A 20,688-nucleotide genomic window follows, 5' to 3' on the forward strand; every position below is an offset into this window, starting at 1 on the left:
CAGAAGGGGCTATTTTTACATGGGCACTTTCCAAACCTTTTTCTGCTAAGATTTGGACATGAAAAAGCATAACAAAGCCACCCAAAATCTCAATGTGTTTCTACTAGAAATTAGTGTCAAACCCGGGAACTGAGTTTCATGCACAATCATTAGCTAATTTAGATAAATCGGACAGATCTATAACTGAGACAAATACACATGTACAATTTACAATAGATCCACGCTCATACCGAGATTTATTGATCCCTTGAAAGGCAGAGACTGCATACTGTATCAAGTTTCCACTCAAGGGGGAAGGAAAAAAAGCCTGGTTAATCCATGCCGGGCGAAAAACAGCTGGAGTGATTACAGTACAGCAAGGAAACAGCTGGAGCCACTGTATTACAGCACAGTAAGAAAACAGCTGGCGCCATCACACCATGGGAAAAACAGCTGGAGCAATTACAGTTAAAAAATAAACCGCTGGGAGTGCTGAGGTGGGCGCAGATACATCAGGCAGGTTCAGAGCAGGCGGCTGTAGGGTTGGGTGTAGGAAGAACGGCTATTCTTGTGGTCATGGTACTGCAGGACTCAACAGCTCTGGGTTCCAGTCCCAGCTTTGCCACAGATGCCTTGTGCAAGTCGTTGCATCGCTCTGTGCTGTAGCACCTTCCCCTCGGTACAGTGGGAATCACCAGCCTTCCTTTGTCCGCTTAGACTGAAAGCTCTTTGGGACGGAGCCTGTCTTTCATTAGCTGGATAGACAGCCCTCTGCACCAGTCTGAGTCAGGGGCTGTACGGTGCAGCCGTCATATAAATGATGAGAGCCCCGAAGTCTGGTGAGCCCCAAAGCTGAGGAGATTGCTTTTACGTCGCGACGCCTGCTCATTATAGCCGGTGTTCTGGGGATATAGCGAGACAGTCACAGGCAAAGAGACCTAATGTCTCCACCGTTCAAAGGATGGTCTCCAGCACTCAGCCTCTTCTTGGACGGCAACTAGACAGGATGTCCTGTTTCTGTGGAACTTGAATCTGTGATGCTGAGGTTTTATTTGGCTGGGTCACGATGGATCATCGCCTTTTGGGGACTCATTCTCCCAGCCCTAATGGAGTAGGCTTTGCTCACTACCAGTGCTTAAACATTTGTGCAGGTCAGAAGATGGCCCGTGGATTGACCATAAGCCCCTGCCTACAGTCTAACCGGAAACTTCGCATTAGAGCCGGTCAGGAAAAGATATTTTCCCCCTATGGAAAATAATAATATTTCTTTTACCTCCAAAATTTCCTATGAAAAGTTTTGTGTTTCTTGTTGCAAACCAAAGACAATTCAGCTTTCAGCCACCAAAACCGGAACATTTTCTATGTTAACCTGGAAATGTTGGCGGGTTGGCTGCTGCTGAAGATATTAATACTTTTGTTTAAAAAAAAAATCCCACAACCATTGTTTTTGACAAAACCTTGTTTTTCAACAAAAACGCTGGTCGCTGAGAAGAACTTTGCCGTCTCTACACACCATAGCCTGGGGCTAGAGTGATTCCCGGCCCTACCGAACAGTGGGGTGTAGATTAGGAGTGAAGTTTGAAAATGCCCAGGAAGGAACCAAGTTTTGCAACAGCCTCTGCCATTTTGTTTTCCTTGCTAAGCTTCCTAGACAGGTCTGTGACAGTGTACCCCATAAGGCTTTATGGGGGGGTGCTTATAAATCTATGTATGATCTAACTGGAATAGGGTTTTGCTACATATGCCATGTAATGTATCTATGTAAAGGTTATGATCTACTGGTTATGTTCATCCTAGTTGTATGCAGGTACCGTTTGTGTGTTCAAAGTTATGAACATTGGCTGTATAATTGCTTGATTTCTAAGTAGCCTTAGTTAGAACATTTGGTCACTTCTTGGGAAAGGAATGTGCAAATTAAGTGCTCAATCAGGAAGCACTTAACAGACAAAAGAGCTTGGAAGACTCCAATCCACATAAGAAGTCTACCTGAGGATGTTCAAGGTAGCATGTGGGTAATGGCTGCTACCTGCAAGTCCTGAGTCATGCATGGGCATGTGACTGGCCCATGCGATTCCAAATCTCCATTTTGTGACTGGATTCTACACAGGGTGAGGAGGGGGTCTCCACCCACAAGAGGAAGTCTATTTAAACCCCTGGGAGACCCCTCCATTTTGTCTTCAGCTGGCTAAAGAAGGAGCCTCTCCACCCACCCCGAGGATACTTGAAGGAAACTGGAACAAAGGACAGTAGCTACAGGGGGGACGAGTGATTGCTGGACCCAGGCTAAAAGGAGATTAGTCTGTAAAAGGGAGCATTCTGGAACTGGTGAGGATTTTATCTGTATTTAGTTTGATTGACATAGATTTGCGCTTTTTATTTTATTTTGTTTGGTGACTTACTTTGTTCTGTCTGTTACTACTTGGAACTACTTAAATCCTACTTTCTGTATTTAATAAAATCACTTTTTACTTAGTAATTAACTCAGAGTATGTATTAATACCTGGGGGAGCAAACAACTGTGCATATCTCTCTATCAGTTCTAGAGGGTGAACAATTTATGAGTTTACCCTGTAAAAGTTTTATACAGGGTAAAACGGATTTATTTGGGTTTAGACCCCATTGGGAGTTGGGCATCTGAATGCTAAAGACAAGCACATTTCTGTGAGCTGCTTTCAGGTTAACCTGCAGCTTTGGGGCAAGTAATTCAGACCCTGGGTCTGTGTTGGAGCAGACGGGAGTGTCTGGCTCAGCAAGACAGGGTGCTGGAGTCCTGAGCTGGCAGGGAAAACAGGAGCAGAAGCAGTCTTGGCACATCAGGTGGCAGCTCCCAAGGGGGTTTCTGTGATCCAACCCGTCAAAAGGCCGATCAGATAAACCTTCCTTGGAGTCAGAGCCAACGCACCGGGCTTCCACAGTCTGCAAATTAAATACTGTCCACTAATACTGTCCTAGTAATTACACGTTCTTCCAGGTTAATTGCTAATACTTGAGGCTAAAACATATCACAGAGATTAATTACCTTGTAACCTGCAGCTGGAAACTCTTACGCTAAGGTTATAGTTTGGAAGACAGGCACAGGCAGCTCGTTCCCTTGTGACTACGTCGGTACCTCTCCTGGTCTTGCTTAGGTTAGGTTAGCTCTCGTGCTGTTGCTTAGACTGCAGAGAGGCCACGGAATAGGTTACGCACCCCCAGGATGTCCTGACCTGAGCCAAATCTGGAGCATTACAGGGTAGGACGCCAGTGAGGGACAGGGGGCTGTTGATGCTCTCCGGCCAGCATGTTTTAGATCTTACACATTCTGTTCTTGCTTAGGCAACTTAATCGCAAGGGATGGGTGAACCTCAAAAGGTCCAGATTCAGAGGCACACCCAAAAGCTTGTAATGGCTGGAAGAGCCTTCTCCTGCCCCTCTGTGCAGCCCAGACGCTTCACTTCATCCAGGGCCTCTCTCTGCAGGAGTCACTCCTGAACGTCCTGCTGCTTAAGCCCCCGTCCCTTGCCGTCCTTGCACAGCTCCCAGCAGGATCTGCAAAGCTGCTAGGCACCAGCGTGACTGGGTGCAGGCTCTCCACATCGCCAGCCCGTGTGTGCCTGCTCCGTTAGTGCTAAACACGTCCAAGGTGAGGATGGGCATGTCAGAGACATGGGCACGTCTGACACATGGATTTAAGCAGGACCCTTACTGCTAATAAGGTTCTCCCCTTTGAGTCCTTGCTCCGGCGGCACCTCTCATATAACCAGGATCTAGCTAGCATCCAGCGCCTGTAACTAGGGGGCTGCCCGGTAGCACCCTCAGCCACGCCACATGGATCTGCCCGGCGTCCCCTGCCCCACTCCACTCTTTACGCCTTGTCTTCTTAGGCCCAGCCTAAGCCTTCTTCACCTGCACAGCGCAGGATCAGGCCATCATGCAACCAAAGCCACCATTACCGCCTGGTGGCAGGTTCCCGGTGCACGCAGCCCTTTCAGCCGTCCGAGTCACTCAGCACATGTGGGGGCTGAGCACTGGGTAGGGAGAAGTGAGTTGGTATATTAGAAGCATAATGCATCATTAGCGGAAGTGACTTTCCCTGAGCTCCCCTGGGACACCGTACAGCTCCTGTGGCTGGCTCCTGAAATACTGTACCAGTTCCACTTCATTAGAACACGGTTCTGTCTTGGATTTCATGTCACATTATCTGGATCTTCAGAGCTCGAAATTAACTTTGTAGGGCTAGCCGGCTCAGCTAATCCCGGCCTGGCACAGCGGGAGAGAGAAGGGAAATGTATGCTGAATGTCAAGCAAACGCTTCCTGCTTGATTAGGCTGCAGCGCTGGGAAGTAGCAGGAACCCAGTCTCTTGGGACGCTGAAAACTCGACCGGATAAAGCACTGGAGAATATAGGGAAGGAGCCAAAGCTGAAATATCAGGGGGTAGCCGTGTTAGTCTGTATCCACAAAAACAACAAGGAGTCCGATGGCACCTTAAAGACTAACAGATTCCTCTGGGCATAAACTTTCGTGGATAAAAAACCTCACCTCTTCAGTTGCATCTGAAGAAGTGGGGTTTTTTACCCACGAAAGCTTATGCCCAAATAAATCTGTTAGTCTTTAAGGTGCCACCGGACTCCTTGTTGTTAAAGCTGAAATACTGGCCCCATTAAATGGCAAAATTCCCTCTGACTACAATGCTGCAGTAGTCAAGAGTCCTGGGATGGTCTAGATCCTAGGAACTCATCCTGGGCATCGGGCCACTCTGCTTTTCTCATATTACTAAGTGGGAGGGAAGTGCCCGCTAGCTGCTGGGTATATGGGAGTAGGGAGGGGGCCCCACGTGGGAATGGTTGAGAACTACTGCTCTAGACGACCTACTGGGAATAGATTTTTTCCATCTCTAATTTCTGGTGGCTGCTAAGAGCCAGCCCTCTAGCAAAGCACCAGCATGAGAATAGGGACTTCTCTGGAGGCACAGAAACAATTATTTAACATGCCTAGAGCAGGCCAGCCCAGTGGCTCAGCATCAGGGGGACGAGCTAGGTCTCGGCACAGGGCAGTCAGGTTCCAGTGCTGATGGCAGGGCCTCTTGTCCCAAGGGCTCCGACCACAGCGGGAGGCTTTGGCTTTTCTGGCCTCAACACACTTTGAGACAAGAGTCACCCGCCCAGCCGTTGATACCTGCCCCGAGCCTGAAATCTGAGCTCCCTGGAACGAGGGGGGGAGAGGAAGAGGCTGCCTAACCTGGTGCAGAGCTGGGGTAAATGTACGACAGCTCAGGTGGGCGTGACGGGGGCCCCGATGGCTCAGACCCAGCGCCTGTAGTAATGCCGCAGACAGCGTGTACGGACCCAGAGCAGTGGAGACTCGGGGTTTCGCACAGACTCCAAGCAAGGGGATGGAGATGAGCGAGACCTGCCCAGGTATGCTGCCAGCTAGAGTAGCACTGGCTCCCTCTCATAGGATGCAGCCCACGGCGGTGGTGAGCTGCGGGGTCATGTCTGTCTTGGGCCAGGGCCTGCTGCACTCTCCGCCACACACACGGGTCAGCCGACGAAGAGCAGGGAGCTCATTCACACGCTACGAAACCGCGCGGCCGTGCTCTTGTTCTGGGCGCAAACACCGGCCAGCTAAACAAAGCCAATAACTGAGGCAGGCTGACCTCTGACTCTTTCTTGCTGTTAATAATTACCTCACGGGGGCTTAATTAATTAGTGTTTGTGAGCCTCGGGTGAAAGGGGCTGCCTAAACGCAAGGTACTAATTATTTTAATTATTATGATTGCTTTTAGGCTTCAATTCCCCAACAAGAAGAACAAAGACCAAGGATGTTCGGTGCTGAGGACAATCTGGTTGACAAAGGAGAAACGCAACAAAACTAGAAATTCTGATGGAGAATTGAAAACCGCTGCCTGGTTGTCTTGGTCCTGCCAGTCCTAAGGCCGGGCACAAGGTGGTTACGCAAGGTGCGGGTGGAAATTACCACTTGGCAGAAGTCAGGGTAAGTGTGAGATGTAGCCCTCTTCTCTGAACGGCAGACACCCGCCCCCTGAGCGCCAGCTCCCTCACCTGAAAGAGGACGCAGGGAAAAGGGCCGGGACGTAGCTGGAGGATGGGCTTGTGAAGGGTTAAGCACCACCTTGCTCCCAGTAGTGAGGCACCTAACTAGGCGATCCCCTCTTCGACCTCACTCCCGCTACCGGGCAGAATAACTTGGTGCTCACTCAGCAGCGCTCTGTCCTGCACAGTACGTTTTACCTACCACCCGGCCACTACCTTCCCTTGGGAGCAGAACTAGAGCCCTTCCATTGAAAAGACACAAATCAGAACAGCCAGGGCATCGGGTGCCGCCCAGCATGGAATGACCCAATCCGGCGCTCAGTCCAGACAGAGACAGACTGCACAGGGAGAGGTGATGGCTGAGGGACGAATGAAGGAGAGAGGCCGAGCGGTCTGCTCGAGCCAGTGGTTTTGGGTGTGTGCGAGTCCTGCTAATCAGTCTGAGCTGGCTAGCTTATCGATGGTATATTAATAACTGGTATTATCCACACCACACGCCTGTTAGAATGCATTAAGCACAGATAGCACTAAGCACACATATTACAGCAGTCACATAGCTTAATTTGGCATATACCTTTACTATAATCCCGTTCTCCTGAGCTAGCTGTCCCATAACACCTTGCATTAGCTGAAGTAAGCTTTGGCTTAAGCCATCAGGATCAGGACACATGATCATTTTACCACAGCGAGAGGAAGGGAGCTATTCTCACAGGGCAGCACTGGAACATCCCCAGGGAACAGGACAAGGTATATGATTGTTCTACCCTAGTACAGACGTAGCAGGTGCCTTCACGCCCCTGGGGACCTGCAACACATGTGTTCAGACTAGAGAGATAAGGGGTACCAGAAAAACAAGGCAGAAAGCCGATTGGTTAAATCTAGTTTCTAATCATAATAGAGATATCCTATCTCCTAGAACTGGAAGGGACCTTGAAAGGTCATTGAGTCCAGCCTCCTGCCTTCACTAGCAGGACCAAGTACTGATTTTTGCCCCAGAACCCTAAATGGTCCCCTCAAGGATTGAACTCACAACCCTGGGATTAGCAGGCCAAATGCTCAAACCGCTGAACTACCCCTCCCCCTCAGATGACACACATAGTACCTCTTAACTGTAAACAGATAGGGTATAAAAAGATGGCTTTAGGGTGCACCTGCTCTGTCAGGTGAGTGTGACCACGCTGCACGAGAGGGCTTTGCAGAGACCGGTATTGTATACAACCTCTCTCCTGTACTGGGCTTAGAGCAATCAAGCTGACCGATGCTGGTTATTTGGTCTCCTGAATATATTTCAAAATTAACAGAAGTGTGGTCAAGCCTCCGACCATCCAATTTATCAACAAATCCCCTCTTCTGGTAGCCACTTCCGGCGGTGGGGCTGAATTCCCGAACAGCGGTGCTGGAATCGCCCTAGTGAGCCCCTTTCCCCCGCCACGGGAGGGCTCTGCTGAGCGACAGTGCAGGGGAAGAGACACACATGGACTATGGAAACTCAAAGCTGGTGAGGCAACAGTACGAAGTTGTCACCTACCCTCACTGCCCGGAGCGGGAGTGACCGGGCACACACGTGGCTTTCCATTGGGATTTCAGGACCCCTCTTGCTTTCCCTGGTCCCTCTTTTCCTCCATCGCTTTTACCATCTCACTTTCCCTGCCATTGCATGGTCCTTCTGGCTATCTCCACGCATACCCTACCCATCCATCCCCATGCACTCCCGCTATCTAGCTATCCATCCCTCCCCAAACACCTCTGGTGTTTCGACAGTCCCAGGCACCAGGGCCCTAGGTGTGTCTCTCAAAACACTTTACCCTGCATCCCGAGCTGTTCCCTGTTCTTTCCCTCCCCTGCTGCTGGGAATGAGTTTTCTCCAGAACTCCCCTTTCCTCGGAGCAGCTGCCCACTCCCAGCAGTGCCCCTCTGCCAACGTTCCAGACCTTTGTGCTTGCAACATCCCTCAGCCATGCTCACTGCGGGTGAAATTCACATCACCCGCATACGTGAGAGTCCCTGGGCTATGTCTAGGGTGACCAGATGACAGGAAGAAAATATCGGGACACAAGGGGGGGGGGGGGGGGTCACTGGCGGAGCAAAAAAACCCAAAAAACCGAGTGCTGCCGGTGTAAGGACACAAACAGCTCCCTCTCCCAATTCCCTACTGTGACCCAGTGCTGCTGGCAGTCGGGGGCGGGAGCTGAGAACAGCCCAGGGCTGCGGGCAGTCAAAGGAGATTATGCACCCTTCCTTAGGTATGCATACCTTCAGCCTCTGGTTTTTAGGAGGGGGGGGGAGAGAAACCAACAGAAAACAGCTGAGTGCTGCCAGCAGTCAGAGGAGAAGAAAAAAAAAAGCCGAGAACAGCTGAGTGCTGCCGGCAGCCCGGCAGAGAAAAAAAAAAAAAAAAAGCGGAGTGCAGCGTCCCGACCGAAGATCAATCGGGACGCGGGACAAATGCCTAAATATCGGGACGGTCCCGATTTTATCGGGACGTCTGGTCACCCTAGCTATGTCTGGGATGGGCCTGGGGAGCTGAAGTCCATGCCCACACGCTGGGGCCAGGGAATGGGACCGCACTGCACACCTCCAACCTCGGAGCTGCTACTCCAGACTATGGACTGGAAGAGTGACCACAACCCCACTGCATGGCCTATGCACATATCACAGAGCCCGTCCCCTGGACTGCCCCAGTCACCACACTCCCCGCCTCCATGGGCTGGCTCAGAGACCTTCTCTACCGCACAGAGGGGCTATGCAAGGATCCCTCAGTGGCCTCTCCGGGTGCTCTCCTGCCCTGCCCCAAGCTGGGGCTTACCAGCTTACCCGCGGGCGACCCAGCGCACAGGGGCAGCAGCTGGCACTTACCATCCTCGTCCGTCTGGAATATCATCTCCTTCCCTTCCTTGCGCCCCTCGGGGTTGGAAAGGATGAGCTTCACGTGGACGTTCTTGTAGGGCAGCAGGTTCTTGATGGTGTAGCGGTGGACGTTGTGCTCCATCTTCATGCACTCCCGGAAGGTCTGGTTGTGGCTGGTGCCCACGAAGTAGCGGTAGCAGAGGGAGACCGTGTAGGTATGGCAACGCGTCAGGTTGTAGCCCAGCGGCTCCCACTGCAGCGTCAGCTGCCTGGACTGGATCTCGGAGAAGGCCAGGCCTTTGGGGGCCCTCATGGGCTCTGGCAGGGAGAGAGGGAGAGAGGCGTGAGACGAGGAAAACCATCCACCGGGAAGGGCAACGGGGCTAAATCAGCGGCAGGACCCAAAGGAAATGAATGGGGTGAACCTCAGCTTTGATCCTAGTGAGCGCCGGGCCACCGGGCAGCCTAACTGGTCAGGAAGATCCAAGTCTAGCAAAGCAGAGGGCTCTGCGGGACCTCATTGGCACTAAGGCCCCTTTACACCGCTCTGGGCAGCCTAAAGGAGACAAAGCAGGTGTAAACGTAACGTACACCCATTTAAGGGCTCTTTACACTGCCACAGTGATGTAAAGGGCCTTACTATAAACGAGAATCAGGCCCTAGATGAAGAGCTAAAACAGATAAGAAGGAACTTGTGTGAGGTGACTTTGGGCACCTCGCTTCACCTTTGAGTTTCCGCATCGGAAATGTGGGGATGCTCAGCCTCCCCGGTCGTGAGTCTTTGCCATCCCCTCCCCTTGAGTTCCTCCAAGGGAGGGCGACCAAGGAAGGCAGCTAAGCACCCACTGGCTGTTCTGGCATTTCCGTACCAGAAGGAGACGTGCCAAAATACCAGCAGCCAGGTTGTTCTCTTTGGGCCTGATTCTCCACTGGGCTATCACTTACACCAGTGCAAAGGGAGCGTCACACGCTGCCGGATCAGACCATTCATGCACTATGCTCACCCTGCGCTGGCATAATGGCTGCACGGGGGGAAGGAGAATCAGGACCAGGATGCCCCTGGCAGACCGTATGGAAGTTCGCTCAAGAGAACCAGTTCCCACTAGAGAATCCCAGTGCAACCTTCCAGACTGGAGAGAGGCAGGTGAGGCTAAACATCAACTGCCCAGCCCAGCCCAACCAGACCCCAAAGCCCTCTGCAGGTCGTCCATCAATGGCCACGTTCCCTGGACCCTATTATAGCAGGCATCTCAAGGGGGTTCACCATCTCCTACAGGCTCAGTCATCAAGGAGGACCATTTGACCATGCCCCACACAATCCCATTTGCAGAGAAGGTGAACCCTGTGGGGCATGGTGTCTTCCTCCTCCTCTTTTCTGGGGCTATGGTCCCCTGAAGATCTTCCACCCCGGCACCTGGGGGCTGTGTTCTTTCAGGAGGTCTAAGCCCATCCCAGGGACTCACTGAGCGTGGCCGGGGGTGGGGAACGAAAGCACACAGACAAGGCTTTCCAGGCAGGCCCCAACCAATACCCGTAATAGGCCTGTGTGACCAGGGCCCTCGCCTTTCTATCAGGCTGGCGTCGGGCTCTCGAAAGGCCATAGACTCAGCGGAGTCGTTGGGAAGAAGTTTAACCTGTTCTCACAACTGGCGTCGGTAGCAGATGTCTGATTTAATGAGGAGCCACGCTGCTTTTCCAACAGCAAGCACACAGGTTCTTTATCGTAGCAGCGTAGAACGCCCCTGGACAGACATAGACACAGACACAGACACACACACACACACGGATTGGAAAGCGTTAATGCGGGCCTGAGAGGGACTTAGAGCCAGGCTTCAGTAGAGAGGAAGCCCAGCTGGGGAGGAGCTGGGCGGTGGTTATAAAGGCAGGAGGTTTAGCGCAGAAGGGGGCTGCGGGGAGAGAGGCTGCAGTCACTCTGGGGTTAGAGAGGAAGAAGCCCGGCAGGACAGCAAGGCCTGGGCTCCTCACCTGAATAGGGGAGGCTGGCAAGCAACCAGGAGTGGCACAGAACAGCACTGGTGGGAGACCCTGGCAAACGGGCAGGGACTTGACCTCTATAGAGCAAGCTCTGAGAGGCATTTAATTGAGAGGGACATAAGATCATCCCCACGGAGGGTGGAATTGGGTTGTTCTTTATACCTGTTTGCTGGGATTTTGTTAGGGGGCGGCCCTGAGAGTCCCGGCCCTGAAACAAGGGGGAGACAGCAGCAAGGAGTGGGACTGAGCAGACCTTGGCTGCTGGTTCCTGGGCCAGAACCCAGCATAGAGGGAGGGCCCGGGTCCCCCTACCAGTCACTGGTATGGTGGTGTGAAGCTGGAAAAGGGACAAGGACAAAGGAGAATCTTGAGAAAGGGGCATGAGGACCACAAGGCTCGGCGATGGGGCTGAAGACCTTTAGGTGAGGACCTTTGGATTGTTGATTTGTTGGCCTCTGCTACTCCAGAAGGGGTTAACTAACTAAATCATGACCTGGCCAGAGGGCCAAGTTATGGGAAGAGAGACCACCGCAGTGCCGGCGCAACCATCGGCAAGAGGTGCCAGACAGGGACAGAGCAGTTATGCCTTGCCTGGCTACAAGGAGGCGCTCCAGCAGTAACTAACTACCTTCAACCGGCAGGTGGACGGGACCGGACCTGCTCACTGCAGGCAGGGGACAGTTATTCCATTACTGCCAAGGGGTTTGGAAGTCCACAGAGGCATCATATCACAGAGCAAGGGAATTACTGTCCCGCTGTCAGTGGAAACGCTCTCATGGAGGATTTGGATCTGGCCCTGTACGGTCTAGTTAACCGGCGCCTGGAATGCTAACGTAACTGGTTAGTGACACCTGGAACCCAGTGCCTGGGAATCATCTTGATTCTGCCAAGACCGTCCTTGGTGCGGTGAGCCTCATTCGAGATATGATGACTCCTGAGCTGTGTTCTGCAGCCCACTCTGCCAGGACGCAGGGCGACGCACGGACGTGTCTCAAGGAAGTTTTCCTACACACCGTCCCCCTGCCTCATGCTGCCATGAAGCCAACGTGCAGCACAAACCTCCCAGCGTCGCCCTGAGGAACAGGCTCGGCCTGGCAGACCGGCTCACGCATGGGGCGTTCATTGCGAATTGGATATTTCAAGCCACCCGTTTGGTTCTGAATTTACGGCCCAAACAAGGGCATTGCTATGCCGGCTGTATGTGCAGCATACCAAGCAAGAGTCCGTATGTGTCTACATAGACAGAGACAGTCCCTTTAAAATCCCACCTGTCCTGCAAGGGAAATCTGAGCCTGCCGGAGGAATTCCAGTGGAGAAATGACTTACTGTAAGACAGGCAGGGAGACATTTAAAGGGCAAGGACTGTCTAGAGACCAGAGAACGAATAAGAACTATGTCATCACTGCCTATCCCCCCTCCTCCTGCTCCTGGGGAAAGCCCAGGCTCCCTCTCCAGGAGTCACGCAAGCAGCATGACGGGCAGAGGCAGCTGGATTATCTAAGACCCTCGAAGGAGCCAGGTGATGCTCATGTATTTATAGGGCACATTTGGGAGGCGTGATTTGCTGGCGTGACAAGACACAGTAGAGGCAGCGCGTGATTCCAAGGATTAGAGCACGTCTGGCCGGTGACCGCCTAGACGGGCCCAAGGTCAAGTGCCTCTAAGCACCCTGGATATACAATAATCGCCCTGCGATGTGCCTCTGGGAGGCTCCCACGGCTGCTCTGGAGTGGATTCTTCAGACAGATAAGGGAAGCAGCAGCAGTCTATCTCCTGGGCAGCATGGATGGGGCTGCGGGTCCTCTCCAGTCCTGCAATGGGGCAGCGGCAGCTCCCAATGTCGCTGCAACCTGGAACAGCAGGATTGCTGGGGGATTGAGTCGGCCACATTCCCAAGGGATTTCCCCAGGCAGGAATTTGGCCCGATCAGCGTTGCTGGTTGTTGTTATGGAACATGAACTTCCGCCGGTGAAATAGCCTCACCCCTGTTCCTCGGGCGTCTGGATTTACTTCCCACCCAGCTCTATGACTACCAGAGCCCGGACCCAACCCAGGGCTCTGGGAGTCTGTAGGTATCGGAGCTACCCGGTGAGCCAAGCGGCAGTCTCCCCTGTCTCGGCTGAAAGTTGCTCTTTGCAGCTCAAATCATCAAGGGACTGGTGCCGAAACGTGGCCAACTCATTTCAGGGGTGAGTGAGCCCCAAGCTGTATGGCAAGAGGCCGCAGAGGGCACAGGCCAGGGGGTAACCTCACTGTGCCACAGGCCTGTTTGGATCAGCTGAGAGCCTTGCCACTTCGCGAGGGGTGGGAGGTGCCAGGGGCCTCCTGGCGCACAGAGCCTCTGAACAGCACCGATGAATTCCAGCTTTGCAGGGGAGACCTCATTAAAGTCACCCCAGAATCATTCCCAATAGGGCACCCACAGCAGCAAAGCCTCCATGGGGTGGAAACTTCTGGCCTGATCAAAGCCAGGCAGAGGAACCTGCCCCGTGGTGTTACTGAGCCCCGGGGAAGTGGAAACTCAGGCGAGCAAGGAACAAGGCCTGCCTGTACCGCATGTCAGAGACAGCCATGCAGGGGAGGGACCCGGCGATGCTCCCTGGGGAGCCCAACAGGGAGCAGGTGAGTCACCTCCCCACACGGCCATTAATAGGAATGATGGGTAGCATTAGATAGAAGGGTGTTATCACCATCCTCATTCTCGAGGACTGTGACTCATTCACCACTCACTGTGGGAGCCGGCAAACACTGGCAGTTGCTCTGAGCGATCTCAATGCTCAAATTAGACTACGCGCAGTCACCGGAGAAATGTCGGGCTGGAAGGCACCTCGAGAGGTCGTCTAGTCCAGCCCCCAGCGCTGAGGCAGGATTAAGTATGGCTAGACCATGCCTGACAGGTGCTTGTCCAACCTCCAAACCTTCCCAGGTAACTTGTTTCACTGCTTCACTGTCCTTAGAGTTAGGAAGATTTTCCTAATATCCAACCTAAATCTCCCTTGCTGATTCCTTCTCGTCCTACCCTCGGTGGCCATGGAGAACAATTCATCATCTTCCTTTTTATAACCGCCTTTAACATATTTGAAGACAGTTATCAGGTTCTCCCCTCAGCCGTCTCTTCTCTAGACTTAACATGCCCAATTCTTTCAACTTCTCCTCACGGGTCAGGTTTTCTAAACCTCTCATCATTTTTGTTACTCTCCTCTGGACTCTAATTTAGCCACATCCTTCTTGAAGTGCGGTGCCCAAAACAACACAGAACTCCAGCTGAGGCCTCCCTGGTGCCAAACAGAGCGAAAAAATTAGCTCCTCTGTCTTACCCATGATACTTCAGTTGATAGACCCCGGAACGACCTTTGCCTTTTTCGCAGCAGTATCACATTGTTGGCTCATGTTCAATTTGTGATCGACTCTGACCCCCCAGATCCTTTTCAGCAGTGCGACCACCTAGCCAGCTATTCCCCACGTTGTCACTAGGCATTTGATATTTTTCTTCCTAAACGTAGTACTTTGCCCTTGTCTTTACTGACTTTTTTTCTTATTGGTTTCAGACCAATTCTCCAAGTTATCAAGATCATGTTGAATTCTAATCCTGTCCTCCAAAGTACTTGCAACCCCTCCCAGCTTGGAGTCACCTGCAAATTTTATAAGCATGCTCTCCACTCCATCATCCAAGTCGTTCAGGAAAATACTGACTAGCACCGGACCCAGGACAGACCCCTGTGGGGCCCCGCGTGACACGTCCTCTCTGTTTGACAGCAAACTGTTGATGGCCTCTCTTTGAGTATGATTTGTCAACAAGTCGCGCTTCCCACCATAGTCAGTAATAAGCCCTATTCAAAGGCAGAAGCATGAAGGCTGGCATCCAGCTCGCTCTGGGGATTGAGCCGTGGAGCTAAGAGCATGCACCTCTACAACTTGAACCTACGTCCTGCTAACAGGAACTGTACCTGGTTCATATTCTCTGTGGGTAGGGTGACCAGACAGCAAGTGTGAAAAATCGGGACAGGGGGTGGGGGGTAATAGGAGCCTATATAAGAAAAAGACCCAAAAATTGGGACTGTCCCTATAAAATCGGGACATCTGGTCACCCTATCTGTGGGTCAGGCACAAAGGGGGGGACGTGTAACACACTGAACAGTGGGTGGTATAAGCCGGGGAGCCAGGGAATCCATTTCTGCAAGCTCTATCCCTAAGATTTAAGTAAAAGGCACAACCTCCCCCAGTGTTAATGCAAATTAAGCACTCATGAGTCAGATGATGCAAAATGTAAGGCTGACCCCATAACCTTAACTCTGCCCCACTGTGCACCCACCCTACAACACAGCCTTTAACCTGGTGCTCATGTACTATTCGTTCATATTATATCTGATTGTCGATCTGTTATATTTCACATCTGAGACGCTCTACCTCGTCTCTATTCTCCTGCAAGCCCTTCTACCACTTTTGATGGGCCCTGGCAGCCATGTGAATTAGCACTGGGAGTCTGGGGGGACTCGGGGTTGTGCAGCTGCAGGCGAAACACAGCCCGAGTGAGACGCTGGGGGCTCAAGTTCCAAACTGGGTGAGGTTTGTGTGGGTTTTCGCTAGAAAAACAACACAAAAAATGTCACCAAAAATTCAATTGTTCTTGAACTGTTACTGCAAGAAACTGGAGACTACGGGCCCGCTTCTCATTTACATTAAGGCTACTTTATACTGCACTAGCCGTGCAGAGGGGCCTTAAAGTGAGTGTGTAGAGCAGCCCAAATGAGACTCAGGTCTCCAACGCCATCATTGAAGAGTGAGACAGAAGGAAAAGTTCAACACAGACTTCACTACAGATCTTCCCCTGATGCCTCCCTAACATATCTTCAGTGCCACTTCTAGGACAAGGACATTGCCTTTGAGGGATTATTTCTGCAGCGGCTGCCACATCTTCCCTAACCCATGAGTTTGCATCGAGAGAACGGCACTGCCCTGCTTCCGAAAGATGTTTGCTCTTGAGGTCAGTTACCCTCATTAACAAGGCAGGCTTCCAAGCCAGGCTAAACTCCCAGCCCGGGCAGTGCATTCGTCCTATCAAAGCTCTCACACCAAGGTCACCCTAAGGACCTGACCGATTTAAAGGAAGGGTCACCAGTGCTCTGCAAAGGCATTGGAGAAATTATAACCACCCCCAGAGCAGAGCTGCAGGTGAAACAAGCGGAAACCTTTCATCAGGACATTGAGGTCGGAGTCATCACATCACACTGTGCTGCCACGCTGCGAGGGAACAGGACAACAAATCATTGTCCTGTCTCCCAGCAAAATGACAGCGGGTTTGTGGGGCTTCGTTCATTAATAAAGTGCTTTACGAGGCCAGCAAAGTGCCAGGTATTGCTATTCAATTGCCATTCACCTCCCAAATAGATCTCCTTGCCCACCCCTGTGGGATTTGCAGCCAGTGCCTGAAGTGCTCCTTTCTCCCGCTGAAGGAGTATATCCTTTGCCCATTGCAACACAGCTGGGAGTCACCAGATGGCACAAATACAGATACTAGCTCTATCTAACTGAATGCAGATCTCGGAGGAATGCTTGCTGTCAGTTGTGGTGCAGTTCTTTTCAAAGCTATGGGTACCACCCGTAAACTTTACTCTTTCTGCCTTCATTTCTCTCTGGCTGAAACATTCCTACATGCAGAGCACAAAAAGAGGAAGTTATTTTTCATATAAGCCCCTGGAGGGTCTTTGAGATGTGTGGTCCCTATCTGTATTCCACTGTGGATATGCATGTGCTCCATGCACCCGGAGTCAGAGAATTCTTGCAAGCAGTGTCCACTGGTCTGCTCATGTGCCGTGGCCATGTTTCTAACCAAGGGATTAAAGGGGGAGCATATCGACTGCCTCTCCAGTTCCTTCTCTACTGCAAATCCTAAAGATTCAAAGCAGAGGGGAAGGAGGGTGAGTAGTGGAGTACAGACAGGGGCCAAACATCTCGAAGAACATCCACTAACTATAAAGTAAGTAACTTTCTCTTCTTCTTGGAGTGCAGGTCCCCATGTGTATGCCACTGCGGGTGACTGACAAGTAGCGCACGAGGAGGAGGAGGGCGCAAGGATGTAGGCAGCCGAGCTGTTTGGAGAACCGCTTTCCTAAAGGATGCATCAGAGGAGGAGTTCTGCACTAGAGCAGGATGTCTCATAAGCCTGTGGATGGAAGTCCACATAGTAGCCCTGCAAATGTTAGGGAAAGGCACTTCCTGAAGCGATGCCAATGAAGTTGCTTGTGCTCTTGTAGAATGAGCCCCTCATCCCGTGATGGGGAGGAAGATACAACACTTGGTAGAGCAGGATACAGTCTGAGATCCATTTAGAGATCCTCCAGGAGGATCTAGCTTGACCTTGGACTCATTCTTCTATAATAAGAAACAGTCTTGGTGATTTTCTGATTGGTTGTGTCCTTTGTACGTAGGAGAAGAGAGCACGTTGCATGTCAAAGGAATGCAGCCTCCTCTCCTCCTCAGCTGTGTGCCGTTTCGGAAAAAACACAGGCAAGTGGATGTGCAATTCCAAAACCACTTTGGGGGTGAATTTCAGATGAAGTCATAAAGAAACCTTAGTGTATGGCAGAGCCACCATCAGAGCTCCGAGCTCACCCACCCTTCTGGCTGAGGTGATGGCCACAAAGAATGCACCTTTCATTGATCAGTGAGATACCCAACATGTAGCTAATGGCTCGAAAGGAGGCTTAGAGAGTGCTGAAAGGACAAGGTTGAAGTCCCAGTGAAGAATAGGTTTCCTCACTGGTGGGAAGGTTTTGATTAGGCCCTTCAAGAATCTGTTAGTCAACAGGTGAGAGTGAAAATTGAATAACCGTCTGATGGTGGACGGCACACACTGATTGCTGCCAGGTGGACTCGTATGGAACTGAGGCAAAACCCAGCCATTCTGAGAGAAAGAAGATAGTCCAAAATAAGGGGAATATCTGCTCATTCAGGAGATACATGTCTCTGCTGTGTCCATATGGAAAAACGCTTCTGTTTGGCTGAGTAGCATATTCTAGTGGCATATCCATTTCTGCTAATATTGAGGATGGTTTGTACGGCTTCCAAGCAGGAACATTCTGGGGCTGGTGCCCATCCAAAAAAACAAGCCATGAGATGAGTGATCCAGAGGTAAGATACTTAGAATCATAGAATCACAGAAGATTAGGATTGGAAGAGACCTCAGGAGGTATCTAGTTCCAACCCCTGCTCAAAGCAGGACCAACACCAACTAAATCATCCCAGCCAGGCTGTGACAAGCCGGGCCTTAAAAACCTGTATGGACGGATTTTCCACCACCTCCCTAGATAACTCATTCCAGTCCTTCACCACCCTCCTAGTGAAATAGTGTTTCCTAATATCCAACCTAGACCTCCCCCACTGCAACTTGAGACCATTACTCCTTGTTCTGTCATCTGGTACCACTGAGAACAGTCTAGATCCATCCTCTTTGGAACCTCCCTTCAGGTACTTGAAGGCTGTTAGCAAATCCCCCCTCATTCTTCTCTTCTGCAGACTAAACAAGCCCAGTTCCCTCAGCCTCTCCTCATAAGTCATGTGCTCCAGCCCCCTAATCATTTGTCCACATCCTTTCTGTAGTGGAGGGTCCAAAACTGGACGCAGTACTCCAGATGTGGCCTCACCAATGCCGAATAGAGGGAATAATCACTTCCCTCAATCTGCTGGCAACGCTCCTACTAATGCAGCCCAGTTTGCCATTAGCCTTCTTGACAACAAGGGTACACTGCTGACTCATATCCAGCTTCTCATCCACTGTAATCCCTAGGTCCTTTTCTGCAGAACTGTCACTTAGCCAGTCAGACCCCAGCCTGTAGCAGTGCATGGGTTTCTTCCGTCCTAAGTGCAGGACTCGATCCTGTCCTCCTCCCGGGTCAAGGGATTGGGAAAGGACTAGATGCTGATCGGAAGGTGACATGACACTAGAAAGAGAGATTCAGGAACCAAAACTCTCTGGGCCAATAGGGGGCGATCAGGATGACTCATCCCTTGTTCTGTCAAATCTTCTGTAAGACCCAAGGCAGATGTGGCAAGGGAGGAAACACGTCGCTCAGACGTCCTGACCACGGGAGAGGGAGAACATCACCCTGAGAATGCAGGCCTCAAGCACCTCTGGCTCACACGATAGCATCATGCCCACTGCCTGATGAGCGCAATGCTGGGTGGGATTTCCTTTGGGGACGGCGTAGGGGGATGTGGACGGCATGGTGAACGGGCTCTCAGACAGCTCTGTTAGCTGCAGGGCAGGTGCTTCTGCACAGCTTAGAAGATGTGCCCACTCTGCCCTGTCCAGGGCTAACCTCCTCCAAACCTTAGATGTATGACAGGAACATGGCTCCAGCCCTGGTGAGATCTTTTAACCTCCCAGAGCTAACCACCCCGATTTGGAGACCCCTGACACCTTCTGGTGGTTGGGGTGTCACCCCAGAGCTGAGCCCCATGAGACAGGGATGGAGGAGAGAACTGATGCCCCTGAAATGAGAGCCGATACAATGTGCCACAGCCCCACCTGGGAGAAGAGGGGGGAGCTGGGGGCTTAAGGGAGGCATGAAGAGGAAAGCAGAGAGGCCCCTGTGACTCGTATCTCACATTGAGAATAAGTTGCCGCTCTGCTAGGCATGAGCCACTCCCAGTGCACCACCCTTAGCCCTCTCTGCCAGGAGAGCAGCAAACAGCGCTGACGGAAAGCCAGACTTTAAGCGTCAATCTCCTTTTTATTTCAGTGTATTCAAATGATCGGTGGGAAACAGACAGCCTGGCACCCCCAGGCCAATGTAAGCAGATTCCATGAGTGTTTTAGCGAGAGATCAGCTAACAAGGATGTCTGCAGGCATTAATAGTGCTGAATATATCCATACAATTAGTGCCAGCGCGGAGCCGCCTGGGTTTACAGTCGCTACTACAGCTGTATTACACGCAGGCGTTCCTGTACGAAGAGTGTCAATCATGGCTGGTGGCATGCAGCTGCGCTGGGAATCTCCCATCGCTCCGGGGCTGCCTTAGGTAAAGGACGGGCAAGTGCACTCCATGCATGCGCTGGCAGATGCTACCCTTTCCCAGAAATGACTCTGGGGCAAGTGGGTCTCGGAGGAGGCCCATTTTCCACCAGTGGCTTGGGCGAGTGGTTCCATGGGCTGCCAAGAGATGGACCATGCTTAGCATGCAAAGTGCTTCGCAGAAAGGTTGGCGAATTACAGAAGAATCGGTACCTGTCATTGAAATGCAGCCACCTCTGGGGTGGAATGCAGCAGCTGCTTCATCATCCACAGCAAGGCCAGTTTAGAGCAGGAAGTGCAGAACAATCCCACGTCCAATGGGAAGGGCAGAGGGAATTGAGGCTGGTGGAATGCAATTAACTACGTGCTACGGGACACAGTTTGACACGAACCCTTCTAAACAGGGCCACGGTGTCGACAGTCATCACAAGGACCTGGGATTCTAGTGCGCCCAAGGCCCCGTTAGCAGCAGAACACGCTTTAACCGCGCTTGGACACTGGGTTCAGTACTACATGTTCAGACCCTGCAAACAGATCCGGACAAGCTGAGCATGTGCCTGGACAGATCCATCCGCAGCAACTCTCCTTGAGAGAGAAGCGCCACCGAATGAGTCGCCTGCCCTGCTCCCTACAGCTCCCATCTAAAGTCCTGACCCGGCCCCATCCTGCCAAGCCTGTGGGATCTGAAGGGGCACAGCCCAGGCCCAGGGAGAAAGGGCAGCTGCCCGATTAGCACCTAGTAGCTAACCCCACAATCAGCGATGGAAGGAGGCGGTAAAGTGGGGAGCTTGCTGGCAGTCAAGGGAACATTCCTGACAT

General features: G+C 51.9%; 1 protein-coding gene across 5 annotated transcripts in view; it reads right to left on the reverse strand.

Moving 5' to 3' along the window:
• PTPRU (protein tyrosine phosphatase receptor type U) overlaps positions 1–20,688 on the reverse strand; it is a 282,850-nt gene that overhangs the window by 114,414 nt on the left and 147,748 nt on the right. For all 5 annotated transcript variants that reach the window (XM_065576904.1, XM_065576905.1, XM_065576903.1 and 2 more), the window contains exon 8: positions 8,870–9,178. In XM_065576904.1, coding sequence (XP_065432976.1) covers positions 8,870–9,178 — 309 coding nt within the window. The remainder of the gene's footprint in view (positions 1–8,869; positions 9,179–20,688) is intronic.

Source organism: Chrysemys picta, chromosome 23 (genome assembly GCF_011386835.1).
Source record: "Chrysemys picta bellii isolate R12L10 chromosome 23, ASM1138683v2, whole genome shotgun sequence".
Taxonomy (NCBI): domain Eukaryota; kingdom Metazoa; phylum Chordata; order Testudines; family Emydidae; genus Chrysemys; species Chrysemys picta.